This window comes from Babylonia areolata, chromosome 35 (assembly GCF_041734735.1).
Source record: "Babylonia areolata isolate BAREFJ2019XMU chromosome 35, ASM4173473v1, whole genome shotgun sequence".
Lineage (NCBI taxonomy): Eukaryota > Metazoa > Mollusca > Gastropoda > Neogastropoda > Buccinidae > Babylonia > Babylonia areolata.
Genome location: NC_134910.1, coordinates 14,491,710 through 14,515,628, shown reverse-complemented (window position 1 = coordinate 14,515,628; position 23,919 = coordinate 14,491,710). Strand labels below are relative to the sequence as shown.

The window sequence follows — 23,919 nt, the reverse complement described above, 5'->3', positions numbered from 1 at the left end:
TAAAATATACATGCTTGAGTACTGGTCAACAAAAATGTGCAAACTTACAGAAAAGAAACAACAAAAGATATGTATGCCCCACATACACTAGCAAAATAACTGGATGTTTGTTTTAGCCTAACCTGGACCCTCATCTGCCATGCTTTCACTCTGGTATATCATCATTTTCTTCAATGTGGTGCATCATTTATTCACTGTGGTATATCATTGTATTCAATTGCAAAGCTGCATACAAAATGTGCAAAAATTGTCCTGGTAAGCAGGTGTGTTTTCACAATTCAATGGACTGCAAGAAACCCCAGCTGCCACTTAAAAAAGACAACAAATAAACGAAAAAAACACAACTGCATTGACTGACACACACCCGCAACACATGATGATGTTTTATCACAAGATCTTGTGTACACAGCTCTATGGCAGTATGAACTAATGAGAGATGCCCACCCCCACCTCCCCCCAAAACAGTTAATACTGTATATGGACCAAAACAACAAACTGGCTGAGGACCATGGAGTATGGTGCCCTTTGACTGCCTCATGCATCCAACGACGCAGAAGCATAGATCTACATTCAAACTTGAGTCTTTTTTTTTTGTTTGTTTATTTTTATTTGGCCACCCTATCACCTGCTCAAGTTAAGAGGTATTATATCCACACCAAGAGTTCCCTCCCACACACATCTACATGCACATTTTCCCTGCCATAGTTTCAGCACTGGCACTAGCGGCAGTCTAGAACTAGGTGCACTTGTGGCACTCTAAAGCAGCAACATCTGTCTTTACCCTGTCTTGATCTGATGATCAATCCACAGAATTCTGGTGGTCCTCTACAGCCAACAGTGTCATGAGAGCTGCTATGAAGCAAACCGTTCACAATGTTGGGAATGTGGACTGATGAAAAACACAAAGCATTTCTTAAGTCTACACTGCAGCTAAAAAAAAAAAAAATGCAAGCTCAGAAAGACATAATTATTTCCGACTGGTCTCTGATAATGATACCAACTATAACAACAACACATAACTTTCCTGTGGCGCAATGTAAGTACCACTGATGCTGCTCACCTGACAAGATCCTCACCTCTCCCAGAAACTCTGAAGCAGGCGCACTATTTGAACTGCATATAATATATATATATATATAAATCTAGACGTGCTTTTTGTCAGATCAGAAGCGTTTGCTTATTGCAGGCAGGCATGCACTGGACAAGCACTGACAACTAGTTCTCTCATTCCCTGCTTACCGCCATCATACCAAATACTCCCAGCCAATCAAAATGAAGCAGGCTGTCAGTGTCTCCAGTATAATAAAGGGCTGCCACTCATCTGACTAACCTACACACAAGCGCACACACACACACACATACTAACACCACAACAGACAACCCACACCCTCTCCCCATCTTCAATCTTCACATATATATATATATATATATATTATATGTGTGTGTATATGTGGCAGTCAACATTTCTCCATCTTCATCATAGATAATACCAGAGTCGAATGTTCCATATAGATCTATATATGTGACATTCATTCAATATTTCTCCATCTTAAAGTAACCAAAGTGTGGGCTGCATACATTGTCCGGTTCAAACCGCAAGTAATCACTCCTAAAATTAAGATATCTGTGAATCATTCTTTTTAAAACATCAACAACAGATATCAGTACTTTACAGAATGGGTGGGGGGGTGGGGGGGTAACAAATAATGATTTACTCATGCATAAAAACAAGATGACAAACGTGTGGGGTGGGAAAAGTTGTGGTGAGGGGCTTAGAGGTGGTGGGGTGGGGGTGGGGGAAAAATTTTATCCTCATAAACTTCAGCCTGGAATACTTTGCAGGCTGCATGCATGCAACCCTGATGTACGCTGCAATCTTTCACATCTATACTTTAAGATAAGAAAATAATGAAATAAAATAATAGGGAGATGGAGGGGTGTTTAAAAAAAAAAAAAGGGGGTGAGGGTTGGGGGCTGTGTGCATGTGTGTGTGTGTGGGGGGGGGGGGGGGGGCAACAACAACCTTGTACCGCTCCAAGGTGTAGAAAAACCTTCAAAGACGTAGAGTTGTCATAAAAATGCGAGGCAGTTGTTCTCTCTATCTCTCTCTCTCTTTCAAGCAATACAGACATCACTGCATCATCATACAGCCTGACCTAGTTAGTCTCCTTTGAAATGCATCCCCTAAAAACCAATGCAATGGAGTGGTGGTCAAGTTGTAGGCACCTCCGACTAGGGAGTAAGCGCCCTTGGGTTCAAATCCCATGATTTTAAATCCCCTTTCCACTCGGCCTTGAGTGGTGGCATGGGTGCCAGTCTTTCAGATGAGACAATAAACCCCGAGGTCCCCTGCGTGTCCCGTCAGCGAGCGGAAAATCACCCACAGCAATAAAAAGGTTGTCCCTGGCAAAATTTGGTACAAAAGTCCACTCTGACATTAAAAAAAAACATTAAAAAAAAAAGTGTATGTGTTCTTAAAAAAACAACAACCCCACACTAGCAGACAGGAAGAAAAAAAAAAAGAAAAAAAAGAAGAGTGGTGCTGTGCTGATTATGCATTCTCATTCCCCTTGGAAGTGCAGCCCAAATTTCACACACAGAAATCAGTTGTGGTAAAAATGTATTACAATATAGTACAATACAACGTCAGTTTTTTTCAGCTGTAGATCATTCGATAACACCACCAAAACCATCCTGATATAACAACATTTCTCTTTTAATAGTTTTCTCCTTTTTTTTGTTGTTTTTGTTTTGTTTTGTTTTTTTTGGTTTTTTTGGTTCACCTCCACATGAATACATGAATTGCACTCGTGGCACTACCAATGTACATGATGATTAATGCGCAGCAACAACGTAGATACATCTGCACACACACATTCACGCACAAACACCAAAATTCATAATTCACTTTCCATGACATAACACTAGCGTGGATCTTTTATCCTCCAACAACACCAACAAGACAAGCATACAATAAACCTACCTCTCTCTCCAACATGAATAGACACACACATACACACACACACACACACTCTCTCTCTCTTCTCTCTCTCTAAACAGGGCAAGAAAGCTGAACATTAAACAATAAGCAAAGTACTCTATCTCTGAAGAAAACACATGAAAAACCCAAAACCCTCATAAACCGAAAGCAAATCTTTCAGGATTAAAAAAGAAGAAGAAAAAAAAAAGGTCTGTGGTGTTTTAAAATGGAGGTATCAGCCCAGTAAATAAATATACACATACAAACAATACACACACCGTCTACAGTCAAACACCCAAACGCTGTATGCAAAAGCTAAAGAAGTGCCTTTTGCCAGTCAAAATTGAAATAATTTTGTTTAAAAAATGCTTGCAAACCTTGCTGACAGATCTATACAAAGAGCAGCGAGGATATCAGCATACAAGATGAAAAGAGAGAACAACAGCACAACACATGAGAACAGTCACACCAGCACACCAAATACACACTTTTTTTTTTTTTTAACCAATTGCTTTTGTTTTCATAATATTTATAAAATATACTTGCTAATAGAAAAATCACATGTTTAAATCATGCATCTTATGATGGCAACAGCACAGCAGAGATGAGTGAAAGACAAATCGTTTAAGGTTCTTAAACACACGCAATTCTTTTTATATAAAAAAATAAAGGGCTCAAGGAACCACATAAAATTGCTCTTAATTAGGAAAAGGTGTAGAAAAAAAAGACGGGGTTTTTTTGGGGTTTTTTTTCTTGTTTTTCAATTACCACAACCACACACACAAAAAAATAATTCAAAAATCCCAAACACCAGTTTTAATCATTACAACAACAAAAAAAACCAACATCATAATTCCATCTTCCTCAAACCTTTCCTTTCATACCAAAACCCCCACCCTACCCAACCCAACCCAACCTGACCCATCCCATATTCCTCACATCCATAAAAAAAAAGAAAAAAAGTTTTGAGCATCCAAAAAGTCACCCATCCACCACTCTAACCACCCCACCCCTAACCCTCCCCCCGAATCAGTCACACACACTGGACTGGGTGAGGGCAGAGGCAGGGGCGGGAGAGGAGGAGGAGGAGACGTCTCCCACACCCCCACCTACTACCCCCTGCTCGCTGTCCGGGTCACTCAGATCACAGCCCTCATCGTCATCATCATCGTCCTCCTCACTGCCCTTCTCCTCCTGCAGGCAGTTCTCCACCCAGCTCTGCACGCGCTCCTTGTTCATCAGCCGCCCTCCCGCACTCACACCTCCTCCGCGGGGGGGGCGGCCCAAGCTGTCCGGGGTGTGGGGGCGGCCGGGCTCTGCACTGGGGGTGAGGCTGCCCTCGCCCAGGGTGCGGGAGGAGTGGGTGGAAAGCGCCTCGCTGTTGTCCAGGGTGCGGGAGGAGTGCTGTGACAGGATCTCCGTGCCCAGGTCGTACTGGCTGCTGTGGATCGAGTCAATGTGCAGCGGGGGTGGTGGTTGTGGGGGCGGAGATGACGGGTGTTGGTGGTGGGGGTGGGGGTGGTGGTAGCTGTTGCCCACGGCTACCACGCTGCCGCTGTTCCAGTGCTGCGAGTCGATCTCGCTGTTGGAGTCCCCTTCCTCACTGGGAGGCGCTTCCAGGGCCTCCTCTGCTGCTGCTGTTCCCAGGGTCGTGGTGTTGGTGGTGTCTGGGTGCTGCTGCTGTTGGTGGTGGTGGTGGTGGTGGTGGTGGAGGTGGGGGGCAGGGGAGGGATAGGAGACAGCCTCCCCCACATGGTTTGCCAACGAGGGAATGTCGTCCACCGCGTCAAAAAACTCCTCAGAGTCTGTGCACTCCGACTGCCTCCCTTTGCTGCTTCCTCCACTGTCGTCCCCTCGGCGGCCACCAACACCACCACCGCTGCTGCTGGCTTTCTTGCGCAGGGGCACGTCATTGATGTCCTCCGTGTCAGCCTCGTTGCCTTCATCAAAGTCCTCCACAGATGGCTGGTAAGCTTGCAAGGCGCCGCCAGCGCCACTCCCACCCCCATTCTGGTAGGAGGCCCGGGGTGTGGAAATGACGTTGCCGTCCTCGTCCCGCACAATCTCGTACCCTTTGCTGTCCGTCTCGGGCTCGGCGTGGGGGTAGTTCTCCGAGATGGGCTCGGATAGGACGCTGGAGGTGAAGGAGATGGCGCTGCAGCCCGAGGGGGTGCGGGAGTGGCCCATGTGGGCGTACAGGGAGGGCACCACTGAGGACACGCCCGACATGGAGGGCGGGGGTGGGTTCTCCGCTATCTCGCGCTCCACCGCCCGCACCATGTCCGCATACGCCTCCCGCCCCTTGTGGGTCAGCGAGATCAGCTGGTTGAACTTCTCCTGTTTGTCACCAGACACACACACACACACATAGAAGCAGTCAGTCATTTCAACTTCTATTACCCCCCCTCCCCCCAAGCCCTCCCCACTCCCCTCTGCACACACAGCCAACCACTCATGTCTGAGCCCCCACCCCGTCATCCACTCATTTCTCCTTAATGATAAGCTTCAACTAGCTGGGTAAAAACATGACACTACCAATTTGACAAAAACAGGATTTATAACCCCCCACAACTCACAGACATCCACAATGCAACATAGACTGTACATAAACAACCAATAACAACTCTGTATCACAGAACACACTGATGGCAACATCACCTACTAAAGCACACACTGCCACACTCGAGGAACACACATCACTCATACACCCATGTAAACAAACAAAAAACCTTATAACTTTAACAACAAAAATGCAATCCACACTGCATCCTACCAACAAAAATTTACACTCTTCACTCCAACTCAGCCCCCCTCCCACACACACACACACACCTCCCCCTCAAAACACCCACAAAATTTTATTTTCACAGACCTACACTTTAACTACATCAGTTGTCAATATGTCGTTGACGACGTGTCAGTATACTTCACTGGTCAGGCATTTCCTTGGTAAATGCTCTCTGATTACTGATACATAGAGCAGAAAGTTTCCTTTTGCACAGAATCGAAAATTCCAACTTACTTGTATATATGTTCCAGTGGTCTCTCAACACCTTCCTCAACCATTCTACTTTTCTAACTGTTTTCTGGCCATCTCAATTTGCACTGATGTAAAATTTGATGATTCTGGATACATAATACATAGAAAGTTTCCTTTAACACAGCAACCAAAGTCTGAACTTTGCTATTTGTGCATACAGACATGCCAATCCCTGTCAAGTGTTTGTAGGAACAATCAGGAAATTTGGTAGGAACACTTTGAATTTGGTAGGAACACTTGGACTCCAAGCCACTCCAGCAAACGTACATTTTATCGACAAGGCATACAAACACTTGGGCATACCTGCAACATGGTGTAACTGCTACAATTAAGCTGACTGGTCCACTCAATGCTGTTTCAATGTTAACACACATGCGATCAGCTGAGCATCGTCATGTAAAACCAAGGTTAGTAGTGACTGCCTTGGCCTCTTGATCGATAGCTCTAGAGCACCTGGTTAATGTTACTACAGGAAAGCATGTGAACAGGCTATCAAGTCGAAAATGAACTTGGAATAATTTTGACGTTGGTGTAAAATCGGAACAAACTGCGATCGAGCATAATAAATACAGCGAAATAGTAACAGTTGGCATCTCTGTGTATGCGGGTGGTCTCTGGCTACCTCCCCCTGGCTTTCTGAGGAGTAAAAAGAGAAACTCTTCTATCTACTGTGGCAAGGCACTTCACACTGACCTCACAGCCCTCGTAGTTGAAGATGCCTGCCACGCTGACTGGTACCAGCTTGGCGCATGCCCGACCCAGGGCCCGGCGGCCAAGGGCAAAGACAAAGGGCACGTTCTGCTCCTGACACATGTTGAGGATGTTGTTCAGAGCTTCGTCCAGGCCACCTGTCAACACGTTTCACGTTTTTGTTAATCTAAAAATAAAATTCCTATTGGGCGTGGAGGATTTTACAACATTGCTTGACAAAACGTGCCCCACTCAAGCACACATACTAAATAGCGAAGTTATTAAAATAAAATAAAAACTGTCGAACAAAATCAAACATCATTTCACCTTTAAATCCTACAGAGCGTGGAGATTTTACATCACTTGACAAAACATATGCCCAGCTTTTGCACACATGCTAAATAGTGAATTTTAAAGAAACTGTTGAACAAAATGAAACATAATTTCATCTGTAACTCCTACTGTTGCATGGAGGATTTTACAACATCACTTGACAAAACAACATGCCCAACTCAAGCACACATGCTAAATAGCAAAGTTAAAAAGAAAAATTTGTTGAACAAAATCAAACATCATTTCGCCTTTAAATCCTACAGAGTGTGGAGATTTTACATCACTTGACAAAACATAAGCCCAGCTCATGCACACATGCTAAATAGCAAAGTTATGAAGAAACATTTGTTGAACACAATTAAACGTCATTTTGCTTCAAACTCCTACTGGAGCACGGAGATTTGACAACACCGTTAAACATACAACATGCCCAACTCATGAACACAAAGCAGTTGAGGTGCCAGATGAGAGGCAGCAGTCCCTCACTCACCTTTGGACTGGATCTTTTCCAAGTTGGGAGAGATGATGACACACTTGATCTTCTTCAGCTTGAGGTGCTTGGTTACCTCCCTCAGCCCCAACACCACCCGCCGTTTGCCTTTTGCCTGGAAGGAGGGACAGACACACATGCATATGCAAGCACACACACACAAACCGACAGACACAAACACAGAACACACACACACAGGTTTTATACAGGTTTAATCACAAATCTTTTAAACCTTCATGAAAAAATATGCTTCAGAAACACCTTAAAAACACCAAACACCAAAAATCTTAAAGCTACTGAGTATTGACTCTTCAATATTTTGAGTGCTGACTTATGCCCCTTGCATCAATTCTCGTCTGCTTCACAAGATGAGAACCGTGATTTTGGTCAGAAAAAATCCTTTCTGGATCAGCTCTTTTTGTTTTGTTTTTTGTTGTTGCTAATTTTTGTTGTTGTTTTTGTTTTCTGGCTTTACTTTCAAATTTTAATTTAATTACTTTATCACTGACAGAAATGGTACACTCTGATTTCAAGGTCTGTGATACAGAGAGCAAAAATCAAACTCTTTAAAAACCTGGATCATTAACTTTTTGTTTTCAAAAGGGCATGTAATTTCTAAAAAAAAAAAAAAAAGGCCTGAAAAAGACAAAGCAATAGACAAGAGAAGAATCACTGCACAAAATTTCCCCAGAAGGTAGGGATACTATTTAGAACTGGGAAGTCCCCAAGGCACCCCTGTGAGCAACCCCCACTCTCCACCCAAGATTTTCTACACACCCCTTCATCACAAATCATTATTTTCATTTGCATGATTCAGCGATCTCCAGTAGAGGGGCTTTTACAGTTTTGAGTGATCAGACTTTGACATTTTTTTATTTTTTTATTTTTTTTCAAAACATCCAAGACTGGCAAAATTTTTAATCATAAATTCCCCCCCCCCCCCCCCCCCTGAACAGATGGAATCAACTCGGGTTATAACCAATTTTGAAACTTGTGAGTACTTTGAAGACCTGAAATATCTGGCCAATTAAATCACACCTGGCAAAATTCTGCGAGAAAAATTAACTGTGGTAGTAAAAAAATACACCTGCAGACAGGAAAACAACACGACATATATAAATATATATATATATATAGAGAGAGAGAGAGAGACAGCCAGATAGATAGATATAATATATATAGATATATATGGGTAGTGCTGTGTTCTCTTTGGGGAGAGCCGCCTGAATCTTACAGAGAAATCTGTTGCAACAAAACGTACCACAATCTAATATACACTTTATAGATAATTGAACTTACATAGTCTATATGTGCCATCATGCAAAATGGGAGCACATGTTTACTCTGTGTGTGTGAATGTGTGTGTGTGTGTGTGTGCGCACAGGAACATACAGCACACATGTATACAATGTGTCTTGACAGTATGGGGGGACATGCACACGTGTGTCACAGTGGAGGGTTGGGGGTGGGGGGTGGGCAGGGGAGGGCGGGGCCACCCACCTTGTTGGGGTCCTTGTGGTAGACACGGTCCTGGAAGCGCACCAGTTCGTGCAGGAGAGCCGTGCAGCACATGTCAATGTCCTTGTCCAGAATCTGTGTGCAGTACCTGCCACAGGGTGAAAGACAGCCACACTAAAAGGAAATTTTCTATCTAAAATTACGTTTAAATAACATACTTACCATGACCCAACTAGTGCAGACTCCGGCAGGGGTCTGACATTCCTGTCCTGTGCAAACTACTATCCACCTATGCGGAAGTAGGTAACCTCCCCTTTGTCCCGCTAGCTAGCGCCCTCTTTTTCCGGCAGCCATCTCGACACCTGTTCCTGTGCTCCGCATACGGCAAAGTTTTTTCGTATTTCTTTCTGTCTATCGACTCCTTGGCGTCGTTGTTGTTTGTCTAATTATGCCTTCCAACAGGTCGCATGATTATGTAGCTCGATTGGGCCATCGGGCTAAAATTAAGGCGCGATCGCAATCGATTCGCGGACACTCTGGGCCCTCTACTTTGGGCCCGGTAAACAACAACACTGACCTGCAGCCTCCGCTTCCTCCTCTACCTCCGGTCGACTCCAGGCCCCCACTGCCTCCGACGTCTCCTCCGCCGACTTCTAGGGGTTCGTTACCCCATACTCAGGTCAGTGGTGCCACACTAAAGCGCTTTGACTCTTTCATTGCCACAGGCGGTTTTAGTTTACGCTGAGGGATCATGTTGAACGTACCATTTTTTCAAGCTGTAACAAAGCTTGACAGCTACAACCAGCTTTTCCCCACACAATAGGACACTGACTAATGCCCCCGCCCCCCTGACTGAATTTGAAGTGAACAAGCCCACTGTGTTGTTTTGACATGAACTGAAACAAATGACTGAGAGTATCCAGTGTAAAATATTCTAGGCGAGGAGTGTTTTTCACACAGTGAAAAGAGTTAAACAGGTTTTTTTGGGGGGGTGCAGGGTGGGTTTGGGAACATGTTAAACACACTACAGTAACAAACACGACAGCAAGAAAATCTTATACAATGCCCTGTCCTTAATGTATTGTATCCTACTGTATCTGAGTATGTGACACATCGTCTTCACTCATATTGAGGCATTGACATTGACACTCTTCCTTTTAGTCCAGCCAACCCACACAAGGCCATAACTATCAGGACTGCCCCCCCCCACCCCCCCAGCGCCCCCCATGCCCCCCCCCGCCCCAACCCACCCTCCCCCCAAAAAAATTCAACCACACTGAACACAATATTCTGTCATATTTTCTAATTCAAAATCACACTATATGAATAGATGTTAAACTGAAGAACACACCTCTCTAACACTCATACACACACGCACACACACACATGCACACACACACTCTCCCTCCCACCACCACCCCCAAATACACGTATCACACTCCCACCCCCACAACACCAACCCATCGCCACCCACTTCCTCCAACATAATCAGCACCCACCACCACCCACATCATTACCCCACTCCACCGCCTCTCCCCCCCCCCTCCCCCCCCCCCCCCCCCCCCCCCCCCCACACAACTCACTCTCTTATTATGAGTAACATTATGATGCGTGTCTTTTGTTTTAACATGCATAAAAATGTTTGTTCTCTTAATGCTTCTTCTCGTAGATTAGTGTTGTTCTTTGTAAGGGATGTAAACATACAAACCTCTATTCATGCTTCTCGTAGATAAGTGTTATTCTTTATAAGGGATGTTAACATGTGAGCCTCTACTCGTGCTTCCTGTAGATCAGTGTTCTGCTTCAAAAAGTGATGTTAACACGTGAGCCTCTCTTCATAATTCTTGTAGATTAGTGTTGTTCTTGATGAGGGAAGTTCAACATGTGAGCTGCTATTTTTTTTATTCTTACTGATTAACGGTCTTCTTTATCATAGATGTAATCACGCAAAACCCAACCCCTTTCCCATCCCATACTGTCATGGGCTTAAAAAAAAAATAAAATAAATAAATAAAATAAAATAAAACATTAAAAAAAAGACCAAATCCACAAACCATCCAGACGACGACAAAACGAACAAACTCACTCTCTGAAGCGACGGCTGTGGATGCGGAGGACAACGGGGTCTCGGCTGAGGTAGCCAGCGATGGGGGAGCTGATGGGGGAGGCCCCCGGCGTGAGGGGGCTCATGCTGAGGGGGGAGGTCTGGCTGATAGGCGACAGGTCTGCCCCTGGGGACACCCCCTGGTCTGTGTCCAGGGACCGCGAGCTGAGGCCTGCCAGCACACGTCAATCACATGAAGGAGCAATCTTTTCACACACATTAAGTCCTGAACAGAATACCTCATTCAGACTGTCAGTGTGAAGACCGATTTCTGTTACAACACACTATCTATCACTATCTATTATAAATTAAAAGAAACAAACAAAAAAAAACAAAAAAACTATAAAAAAAAAAAATTAAAAAAAAATCCTAAATGATCTGCCCAGTGCAGCTAACCTCACTGACAATCACCTCAAACTCAAGGGTCTTCTATTAGTTCTAGCTAGCTCAAGTCATGGAGTCAAAGTGAAACCATGAACATATGAAAAGAAATCAAACTGAAAGTTGGTAGGTCCGGCCAAATTTTCAAATTCATAGCAGAAGCCTCATATTTGCAAAAAAATGAACGTGTGCAATAAAATAAGAAGCCACACCAAATTTCAAAGCAATATCTCAAATAGTTTTTGAGATACAGAGTTTTGAATTTTCTAAAAATTCTGCGATTTTAGCCAATCTCACAAAATGGCATTTTAGACCCCATGTAGAATTGCCACTAATGCATTCTCATAGTCAAAACTCTTCATATATGATCCATATAGTAAACAGAAGACCTCAGATTTTTTTTTTAGTTGGCTGTTAATGTTATTGGCTGAATGCCAGTGTTGTACATTCTGAGGAAAATCCTTATTTTCGCATGTCCGATCCTGCAGTTTTGATGGTAGCATTACTAAAATGACTGAAACTCAAAAACTATTGCATCTACATAAACATTTAAGATATTTTAAAGTTTAAGAAAGACTGTAGACTTACAAGACAGCAAATGTTAATAATAAGTCTTGACAAATGATAGCTTTTGATAAGATTGTATGAAAAAAATAAGCTTTATTCAAGACGATCGGGGATAATGTGCTCCATTAATGCTAAAAATGATTCTCCTTTTAGCCAAGATATTTTTCAAGATTTGTGTGTGTGTGTGTGTGTGTGTGTGTGTGTGTGTGTGTGTGTGTGTGTGTGTGTGTTTCAAAATCAATATGTATGCATCACTTTATGTAACTGTTTTCTAGTTTATACATCATTATTAACTATCAATCAACACAGCTGATCGTACCAGTTCTAAAGTACAGACATTCAGCTGAACTAATGCATGCTCCATATCAGTGCTGAAGTATAAAAAGGTAGAAAGGAAACAACAGTCTTACAATAAAGCATCAAATGTACCCCTGGTACAGTTATTTGATTAGGTTTTCTTCTCTCTCTCTCTTTCTATATATATATAGATATATGTGTGTGTGTGTGTGTGTGTGTGTGTGTGTGTGATGTATACTTCTCTCTCTGTAATATATATATATATATATATATATATATATATATATATATATATATATATACAGAGAGAGAGAGAGAGAGAGATTTCTCTCTCTCTCTATATATATATATATATGTGTGTGTGTGTGTGTGTGTCTGTGTGTGTGTGTGTGTGTGTGTGTGTGAAATAAAACAGAAGAAAGAAAATAAAGTATGTTCTGCGATCACAAATTTGAAGAAGACCAATAGAACTTCTCACTGAAAAATTCGTCTGCTATTCAGACGGAGTTCTTGGCTGTCTTTCATTGTCGGAAAGAAAATTGTTTCACAACAGAAAACGATGATACTAACTAAAATTATGAAACCTATCATTCAAATACTTACAAAATAAGTAATGTAAAGTTGGTTTCCATTTTAAAAAAAATTCCCCCCATATTTGGATCAAAACTTCAACAAGACTTCCACGAAGACGGGCATTGAAACGTCAGATCTGAAAATAGATCTAGTTGATCAGTGATATAAAAAATACGTCTCCACTTTTTCGTTAAACGGATGCTGCTCCTTAAAAGCTTTCAGGTCATTTTATAAGACATTTTAAAGATGAAAGAATGAATTTTTCAGTGGTGGGTTTGTCTGGAAGCGCAGTAGAGCGTCAAGAAAAATAGGTACATTTTGAGCCACCTTTTTTTATAAATCGAGTAAAATATATCAATTGGAAACTTAGCTCACGTAAAGTAGACAATGTGACCTTGTATTTGATAGGTCTCTAAAGTCGATTGGTTGTAAGGAGCAATGTCCGTAACCTATTTTAGTCACCAACCCTCTCAGACCAGAAGCAGACATCAGCAAACTTGTTTACTACACTGCGTTTTGAAGAGCGAAGGATACTCCACTTCGAGCGATCAGTTTCACTCACACTGTCTTGCACACAAAAAAAGAAACACTTACAGGAACAAACAAAGGTGGTTTTATTTTCTGATATATCTTTCAGCTCGATGTGTGCAGTATTGCGCTTGCTAGGGTGAAGTGAAAAATTATAAAAATATGATCCATTGGCCATAGTTACACAGCATTACATAGCTGCCTGACCTACCTCCAGAAAGGTACTACTAATATATGAAAACAAATCAAACTGCTTGACAGTTACGAAAACTGAAAACTAGCAAAGAGAGAGAGAAAGTAAAGTGAGAAAGACGAGGACAAACAAACAGAACTGACCGTCTTGGGACAGATCGCTTTCTCCCAGACCCACAGGGTTCCTGGAACACATGTAGATATGCAAGCTTTACTTACTGGAACATAGCAGAGCTTATTTTATTCTTTTTTTTTTTTTTTTTTAAATTGTGTCTTGTTAGTGGTCCAGTTCAAGTGTTCATGTGAAGAATGTGCTTTCATCTGTTAGTAAACACGTGTGTGCCACTCTCTCACACGCACTCACACTCACACCACATATGCATGCACGCACACGCATACACACACACACACATGTACACACATACATGCACACCCACACATGCACACACAAAAACCCATGCAACACCTCTCTCTTCCCCCTCTCTCTCCTTCAGACCCACCTCCATCCCCCTTTCACACACACACAAAAATTTACCCAGTATTTCCGTCCTCCAAGTCATCGTCTTCCCCAGCAGGGTTGGCGCCCTCAGGGTCAGTGTCGGGGTCAGGGTTGTCCGGAAGGTCGACACCAGAATACACGTCCACCTCGCCACCCATCAACCGCATGCGTTTCTTCTCCTCCCGCTCTTTCAGGATTATCTTTGCCACAGCATCACCATCATAATGGTAACAACAACCACAACAATAATAATGATAATAATAAAAATACTAATTATGTAAGTTTGTGCCTGCCTATGTGTACGTATGTGTTAGGGTAGCTGTTAGATACACATGTATTGTTAAAATGTGTGTGTAGTCATATTTTGGTGTGTGTATGTAACATAGATGTAATGTTTTATGTTAACAAAGCGTTTTTGTAAAGCACCTAGAGCAGATTTCTGGATAGTGTGCTATATAAGTATCCATTATTATTATTATTATTAATAAACAAAAATGAATAACAAAAATAATAAAGATGAAGGGGAATTCTCGATCTTCATTATCTTCCCATGACCTCATCCTGTCAATGTTGAACCCATGATATTGATATTCTTGATTTTTTTTTTTTTCTCTTCTGTGAAACATATACTCTCATTAACTTATGAGCTTTTAATTCTTTCTTTGGTGTGATTTTTCTTTGTGTGTGTGAGAGTGAGGTTGGTGATTATGGGGGTTGTGGGGGTGAAAGCAATAATCACAAGTAGTTGAGGGAGTCAAAAAATTAACAGAGCCAGGCAACCAAGTAAGGTATTTCACAAAAGTTTTTTTCCCAAATGCGTCCTATAATATGGTGCATCCATTATGCAGCTAAAATCTGTCCAAACGAAGTTGTGTATCAGATTCACATCGTACAGACTGACGTTTAAACCCAGATCTCAAGTTTGACATTCAGAAGGGAACCATGAATCAGAATTAAAAACAATAACCCACAAACAATCCACTTTCAAACAACATACCAAGCAGCACACATCACAAAGCGAGTTAAAAAAAAAAAAAAAAAAGCTGTCAAAAGTTTGAACTCCTTTCCAGCAATCATCCCCCACCTTTTTCAGCGGGCTCGGCTTCTTTGGTTTGGGCGTCTCTCTCTCCTTGCCTCGCTTAGCCGGGGCATTGCCATCCAGGAGGTTGCCAGAGACCGTCTTCTTATCGGTGCTGGGCAGCAGTGCCTTCTTGGCCACTCCCCCTAAAACGCCGATGGCCTTCTGGTCCACGCTCTTCTTTTTCTGAGAGACACAAGAGTTCAGGCCCCCTCAGTGGTGTGTGTGTGTGTGTGTGTGTGTGTGTGTGTGTGTGTGTTCTTTTTATTGTGTTTTTTGTTTTTGTTCAAGAACAAAAGGGCAGGATTCATATGAGGGTTACTGAGAAGTTTCCTCTTTAGCAATGGCAGGGACTTCTGGCATGCATGAGGAAGATGAGCGGGAGAGGGTAGCCATGCTCCGCACACCAAACAAGCAGAGCCAAACAAGGACCATTCATTTTCATTCCCCCCTTCTGACATGTGTAAACCCTCTGGTCTCGCACCAAGATGAAGTTCAGCCTGGGAAAATCCACATTGGAAAACAGCCTCTCTATGTCATGATTTCATCACTTGGCATGTTCTAAAGGCAAGAATACCAAACGCCATCAAACCTAAGCACAGTGGTTGACACACACACACACACACACACACCACCACCAGACACCTACCTCAAATGCATCCAGCATGTCGGCGATGCTGAGAGAGATGGGTTGGTGGAGGCGTTTCCCTGACGACGACGATGAGGACGGTGCCTGACCCCCACTGCCGGCCCCTTTGGCCTGCTTCACCACTGCCTGGTCCGTGATCAGCCCACCTCGCGCCGGCGACCTCTCCTCCCGTGACCCTGAGCCCGGCCTTGACCCCTGGCTGCTGGTGACTTTGTGACGCAGCATCTGCTGCTCCAGGGTGATTTCCGCCAGCTCCGCCTCTGCCGCCCGGTTGGCCAGCTCCCTCCGCTTCCGCCGCTTGCGGGCCTTCTTGCTGAGGGGGGTCTGCTCCATCGACCCTTGACCTGTTGGGGGGTGGTGGCATGGTGGGGATTGGAGTGGAGAAGGGAAGATGCAGGTAGGTGTGGGGGGGGACATCAACCATTCAATTTACCACAGAAAACAATAAGGCTACGACTGATAATATCAACTATTACTAACTCTACTTCTTCTACTGTTACAACAACTATCACTACTACTACTACTATTGCTAAGTAATAATAATAATAATACCTCTACTTCTACTACTACTACTGCAACTGTCACTACTACTACTACTGCTAAGTAATACTAATAATAACAATAATAATACCAATGCAGATTGACACTCACACCTTTCAGTCTCAGGCAGGGAGATTGTGGCGTTTGTAATAAAAAGTTTTCTTATATATACATACACATATACATATATATATATACATATACTCATCTAGTACACCACCATACATGAACAAGCATGTACACACACACACACACACACACACACACACAGACACTTCTTTGTGTTGTCTTTATTCAACTCCTGCCAAGGGGACGCCTGAGAAATGCTCTGGCACTAATGTCACACTGTCCCCATCCTTTTTTTGTTTGTTTTGTTCTCCTGTAATTCGCTCAGTAACAGTTTACACAGGTGGGAGTGACTGACTTGTACTTTTACTGTCAGGGTCCAGGGGGTTGTTTAATCAACAAAAGTGCATACATGTCTTAATACCCAAACCAAGCAAATTAAAGGAGAAAACCAAGTTGTTTGATATCTTTCAATCGCCTAAATCAGTAAATGCCAAAAATGAAAGCTGCATCATACATGAATACTCCCACCATGCTTTTCATGCTTCACATACGCATTGTGCCACTGGCCGATTTCTCTGTGCCCACAAAACCCCAGACCTTGAAGGGTTTGAAGGCAAGGGTGACTGACTCACCTAGCTGAGTGAGAACTTCAGTTCTCACCCCCTCCTGCTATGCCCTGTGCTCCCAGTGGGAGTGGCGCAGGCTTTAGAGCCAGGAGCTAAGGGCGAGGTAACCCCCTGACAGAAAACCTAGAAGGGCTGAAGACAACGGTACCCTTGCCAGCGTGCACCCTCTAGGAAACCATGGCATCCTGCATTTACAAAGATGCTAACCGCTGTCAAGGGTTTGTAGGAAGCATCCGCTGTCAAGGGTTTGTAGGAACAATCAGGAAATTTGGTAGGAACACTTTGAATTTGGCAGGAACACTCGGACTCCGAGCCACATCAACAAAGGGGCACAGACACTGACTGAGACACAACTTGATTAAGCCACGTTCTCTCTTGTTTGGGCAAATGATCAAGCTGATTGGTCCACTCAATACTGTTTCAATGTAAACATGCACACAATTAGCTGAGCATCAACACATGAGGCCAAGGTAAGTAGTGACTGCCTTGGCTTCGTGATCTGTAAGTCTAGAGCGTCTGGGAAATGTTAGGACAGGAAAACATGTGACCATGCCATGTAGTGGAAAATTAACATGTCAGAACAATTTTGATGTTGGAATAATGTGGGAACAAACTGGGATTCAGGGTAGTAACTAAATATGGGGAAATTGTAACAGTTGGCATCTCTGAATCTATCACAGTATGACTGTGAACGCCAAGAAGAAAGAAGAAGACCTGATCCCCTTCCTCCTCCCAGGAGAAGGCGAGGGCGACTTAACTCACCTGGTTGAGAACTGAAGTTCTCATCCCCTCCCTCTTCCCCAGATAGGCATGAGCCAGGAGCTGACTGTGTGCGACTGCGGACATCATTCACTGATGGTTTCTGAAAAACACACACACACATGTATATAAAGATACACAGATAGATAGATAGATATAGATCTATAGACAGAGATCTACAGAGAGAGATACATATATAAGATCTAGATCTATGTGTGTGTGTGTGTGTGTGTGTGTGTGTGCATAAGAAGAGCTCTCTCTCTCTGTCTCTGACAAAAATATCCAAGAAAGAAAGAGTCATCTCCTGCAGAATGTGTGGTCACGATTCTCTCATCACGTCGCAAAATTCTCCATAACCTCAGAAAAACAAAATTCTCCATGATTTCAGAATGAGTCATTTGACCCTGTTCTAATTCACAAACGTGGGACTCTTGAAACTGTGAAAGTGAAGCTGACAACTGAACAGCTGTGGTCTGGTTGGAGCACGGCTTAAACTGTCCAAATAAACATAAAACAATATATCAAACTCCATAAAACAATATATCAAACTCAGCAGAAACAATTGAAATACACGACAACTTTATCAGAAAGTACTATCATGTTTTCCCTTTTCAACTATTTCATTCCTTTAATACTTTTCCCATTTCTTTTTCCTGGGTTTATATAAATACGATTTCCTTTAACTGTTCAAGAAACACCATGACACTGGTTTGTTTTGTGAATTTACTTACAAGAACTCACTGCCTTTTTCTCAAATTCAAGTCAGATTTTTTCACCTGTACTAATGATAACAGTAAATTTATACTGAATTCAGCTTTGAACACACACGGGGCCTCCCTCAACCACCCCACCCCCACCCCCACCACACCACACCACATCACAACACACACACACACACACACACACACAGAGTAACAGTCTTCAAAGAAAATATTCCCCACATGAAAGCTTTGGCTGACTACAAATTAATGAAGAATGTGTGATACCTCTGTACACTATATACATGACAGTCATAATCTCTGTCAAACACTCATTTTACACACAAAAAAAACATCTGAAACAAGAGTATTATCAGGCTCAGTGAACCACCTTTCTTCTGCACAATCATCTGTGCCATTTCACAGGCATCACCCACACACCACTCTTCCCCAGCCTCCATCCCCCACCCCCACCCCATACTCCCTGACCCCTCCCCCCCTCAAAAACACAGTCACTCCCTGTCTGTCTGCTGAAGTCCCAACGTTGTTAGTTGACAGGGATTTAATCAGACTTTAGTTAAACAAACATGCAGTGTGTATCTATCAGAGCGGATTTTTTCTGCAGACTTTTGCCAGAGGACAACCCTTTTCTTGCCATGAGTTCAGTATCAGTGCACGAAGGGCATGCTGTACACAAGACCTTGGTCTATTGCCTCATACAAGTGGAGTGATGGCCTAGAGGTAACGCGTCCGCGTAGGAAGCCAGAGAATCTGAGCGTGCTGGTTTGAATCACCACTCAGCCACTGACATTTTCTCCCCCTCCACTAGACCTTGAGTGGTGGTCTGGACACCAGTCATTTGAATGAGCCAATAAACCGAGATCCCGTATGCAGCATGCACTTAGCGCACGTAAAAGAACCCACGGCAACAAAAGGATTGTTCCTGGCAAAATTCTGTAGAAAAATCCACTTCGATAGGAAAAACAAATAAAACTGCATGCAGGAAAAAATTATATATAAAAAAAAGGGTGGCACTGTAGTGTAGTGACGCGCTCTCCCTGGGGAGAGCAGCCCGAATTTCACACAGAGAAACCTATTGTGATAAAACGAAATACAAATACAAAAATACAATTTACAAATACAAATGACTAGACTCTGTTTGATTTGGGAGAAAGGGTGAGAATGAGAATAAACCCCAGACCCTCAGGGTCACTGAATTCACAGACCAGCGTCTTAACCATTCTATCCTCTTCCTCCTCTGCCAGGAGGCTACACACCAGAGGTTGACTGTATTTCTGCGGAGTCGCTTCAATGGCGCAGTCAGCAGTGCCTGTTCTGATTTTTAAAAAAAACAAAAAAACTCAGGACACCACCAAGTGTGGGTCCCTTACTGATGACAATAATCGCTAAGTTCTAAAAGTTGTGGAGTCAGGCTTGAGTGAGCATCCCTCCCAGAGTGGAGACCACCACCATGTCCCTCTAACAACAGTGCCCCATGAACCTGCTGACAAGGAAAACCCTGAAAAGAACTTACAGCCACTGTTACAGAGGATGGAAAGTAAAAAAATGAAGCCACCATGATTGAGAGAAGGTCATGAAACGCCATAGAATCTGAAGCAAATATTTCTACTGTTTGATCAAAATGACGAGGAGGACGGTGATGCTGCTGCAATGGAGATTGATATCCATTTAGATTTCAGACTACAGCGCATGACAAGGCTGTTTTCTGCGCTTCCTTTCATGTCATAATATCCTGGCGTGCTGGCCAGGAAATCTGAGCAACATTCCCAAAGATGCATGTGTGATGCTGATGACCCTCAACTATATGACCCCACTACTCCTATTCGTTTCCAAGATATATATCTCACAGATATCATCCACATATCATACATCCCATCCTGCCAGCTCTGTTTTCTTTTTCTTCCCATAACCGACTGCTTTGCATCCCCACTGTCGGAAAAAGTCTGTCAGTAAGCATTCTTTCTCTTCTCATGGCCCACTGCCCCACACCATTGTTCTCATCTGTGTGTGTGTGTGTGTGTCTGTGTCTGTGTTGTGTGCATGCGAGTGGGTGCGCACACACGTTCTTGTGTGTGTGTGTCTTTGTGCATTTGTGTTCTTGAGAGAGAGAGAGAGAGAGAGTGTGTGTGTGTGTGTGTGTATGTGTCTGTGTCTGTATCTGTCTGTGTCTGTGTTGTGTGCATGCGAGTGGGTGCGCACACACGTTCTTTTGTGTGTGTGTGTGTGTGTGTGTGTGTGTGTGTGTGTGTGTTTGTGCATTTGTGTTCTTGAGAGAGAGATTCAGATTCAGATTCAGATTCAGATGGTTTATTCATTAAGGCCAAAGCCCCATATGAACGAGGGGCGATAACAACATTAGTGTATGTCATCAGAACTATATCAATCAATCACGACATAATTATATCTCTTAAGTGAAAAGCTTTATATAAATATAGAGCCAAATTACGTATAAGTCCGTCATCTGTAGATGCCATCAGCAGATTAAATCAAAATGAACATGGATATATATAATATTTCTTTGGGATAAATTTTTCACGAAGAACACACAAAACGGGGCATTTCAAAACAAAGTGTACTTCATCTTCTATCGACTCTTTACACAATGGACAAAAGAGATCAGAATTGTGTACATTTTTATATCGGTACCTGTGAGTGTTTATTTCCGATATACCAAGTCTAAATCTTGCCAAAATGAATCTGAGATGTCTATCCATATTAAACAAGAGATAATTCTTCACTAAATGAGTAGAGACATAACCCCTGTATATACTAAACCTTTCACTAGACTGAATATGGTTTTCCCAACTCTGCCATCTACAATCTATCATACGCTGGCGAAGAGTTTGCAAAAATACATTATCTAAACCTACATTTTGGAAATACCAAGCATACCCAAACCCGAGTTCACAAATACATATTCGTACATTTGAAACCCAGTTTCTTTTGCCTCTTAAATCTAAGTCATATAACATGTTGTACGATTTTCTTGGCAGTCGATCTGCACTCATTTTCAGTAGCTTTAGCCAATAGCGAATACAACTGATTGCAGAGTTTATATAAACTGGATGTCTATTTGTTTCTCCATATACTAAATCATTTGGTGTTTTCATATCAATACCCAAAAACCTTTTAAGTCCAAATAAATGTAAAGATTCACAATGCACAACAGCATTCTTATCCAAACCCCATAACTCTGACCCATACTGTACCATGGGCTGAATCTGGGCATCAAACACTCTAGTAAAAAGCTCTAGAGAATTATTATTTAACATGAAAAGTTTTTTTCATAATATTTAGTAACTTATACTTTGCTTTACTAGACAAATCTCTGCAGGCAGCTACAAAACTCAAACGAGTAGAAAATATAATCCCAAGATACTTATAAGCATTAGCAACAGGCATAGCAATACCATCATACACCCATCTTTCCCTCGATGCTAAATAACCCCCCTTCCTAAAAACAATTATACTACTTTTATCCATGTTAATTTTTAACTGCAATTCATTTGCTGAATTTTTCAAATTATTTAGTTGCGTTTGCAGACCTACAACTGTCTCTGAGAGCAAAACTACATCATCAGCCAGCAGCAAAATGAACAATTCCATAAAATCCACAGTAAATCTAGCACCATGTCTCCCTTTATCAATTACATCTAACGCCAATTCGTTTATAAATAATGAAAACAATATAGGGCTACATACATCTCCCTGCTTTACCCCTCTTGTACAGTTAATATAATCAGTTAGTTTATCGCCACACCTTATTTTCGTTTTAACTACACTGTGCATGCTCTTCACACATTTATAGAGCTTCCCACTTATCCCACTTTTAATTAAGATAGGCCATAGTAAGTTTCTGTTGATGGAATCGAATGCCTTCTCAAAATCAATGAATGCTACATAAAGTTTACGATTAAAAGAAAATTGTTTTTGAACGAGTGCTAAAAGAGTAAACATATGATCGATTGTTGAATACCCCTTTTTAAACCCCGCTTGGTGCTCACCTGTCGTATTATTATAATCTACATCTTGAGAGAGAGAGAGAGAGAGAGAGAGAGAGAGAGAGAGTGTGTGTGTGTGTGTGTGTGTGTGTGTGTGTGTGTGTGTGTGTGCATGTCTGTGTCTGTGTTGTGTACATGCGACTGGGTGCGCACACATGTTCTTGTGTATGTGTGTGTGTTTGTGCATTTGTGTTCTTGAGAGAGAGAGAGAGAGAGAGAGTGTTCTTGTGTACGTTCTTTTGTGTTGTGTGTATGTGTGTGTGTGTATGTGCGTTTAGTAAAACATTGTTTTTAAGTAAAAAAAAAAAAAAAAGTTTGTCGGCTCTAAATGCCTGACCAGCGTGTTTAGTTAAAATGTAGGTTACGCATATGCTGGGGTTAAATGATAAAATTTTTGCTTTAGTTGCTCAGCTCCATTCATTTTTCTGTCATGATAATGGTGTTGGTTTTGGAGGTTTTTTGGTTTGTTTTTTTATATATGGCAGCATACTTGGCTAAATGAAAATAAGTAAAATAAATATCAAAGGACAAAAAAAAGGTTTTCTCTGGTGTTTTGACCTGAATATGATGGAACCTGAACAATGTCAACAGGTCAAAACATGTTTTTCGTAACCGTTCACCACTTTTTGTCACCATTATCCAGTGATTTCATTAGCCATATATATTAATTTATCTTTATATATATATATATAATAATACTCATGCTAATGCTACGTTTCAACACTGCTGACAATGATTTGTTCACATTGTGTTTTGACAGACCTGATTTTACACATGTGTACGTATGCACTATTCAAACTCACTGAAGTGGAACAATTGCTCTGAAGTGTTAAAACCAGCCTTCACTGATTTTGACTATGGTCTCAAACCAACGCCATGCCAGGGCTTGCTCTGGCTCTATGTATAAATGAAAAGGTCATTCTATTCAGTGAGCCCTTCACCCTATTCAATCTACCCCCCATGCCCCTACCGCAATTCTACCTCCTTACCTTCTCCACCAATTTTCATGTATGTGTGCACAATTATCAGCAGAGTCTGCATCATTTTTGGGTTTTTTTTTTCTTCTTCATTCTTTCATATATATATATATCATGATGATGAAAAATAATATTGGTTGATAAACATAACAGATTTTTTTTTTTTTTTTTTTTAAGGTATACCCATAAAATTTGTAAGTTTCAGTTTTAAGAGGGTGCCAAAGTGTATGGACTTATCCACATATTTAAGGAAAAGAAAAAAGGCAACAGATGCCTGACCTACACATAAACTGGACACACCAATCAGGCCTTGACGGCTTGAGAGCTAACAAACTTTTTTTTTTTTTCATCAAGAAACACAACCTTTTA

At 42.2% G+C, this 23,919-nt stretch overlaps 1 protein-coding gene across 3 annotated transcripts in view; it reads right to left on the bottom strand.

The window, feature by feature from the left end:
* Positions 1–3,952: 3,952 nt before the first annotated feature.
* Positions 3,953–23,919, bottom strand: part of LOC143277972 (uncharacterized) — a 35,533-nt gene continuing 15,566 nt past the window's right edge. For all 3 annotated transcript variants that reach the window (XM_076582959.1, XM_076582961.1, XM_076582960.1), the window contains exons 7-16: positions 17,857–17,956; positions 15,860–16,203; positions 15,217–15,396; positions 14,169–14,332; positions 13,778–13,818; positions 11,078–11,267; positions 9,034–9,139; positions 7,534–7,648; positions 6,714–6,868; positions 3,953–5,317 (exon numbers count right to left, since the gene is read on the bottom strand). In XM_076582959.1, the coding sequence (XP_076439074.1) occupies positions 4,010–5,317; positions 6,714–6,868; positions 7,534–7,648; positions 9,034–9,139; positions 11,078–11,267; positions 13,778–13,818; positions 14,169–14,332; positions 15,217–15,396; positions 15,860–16,203; positions 17,857–17,956 (2,703 nt within the window). In that variant the 3' untranslated portion in view covers positions 3,953–4,009. The remainder of the gene's footprint in view (positions 5,318–6,713; positions 6,869–7,533; positions 7,649–9,033; positions 9,140–11,077; positions 11,268–13,777; positions 13,819–14,168; positions 14,333–15,216; positions 15,397–15,859; positions 16,204–17,856; positions 17,957–23,919) is intronic.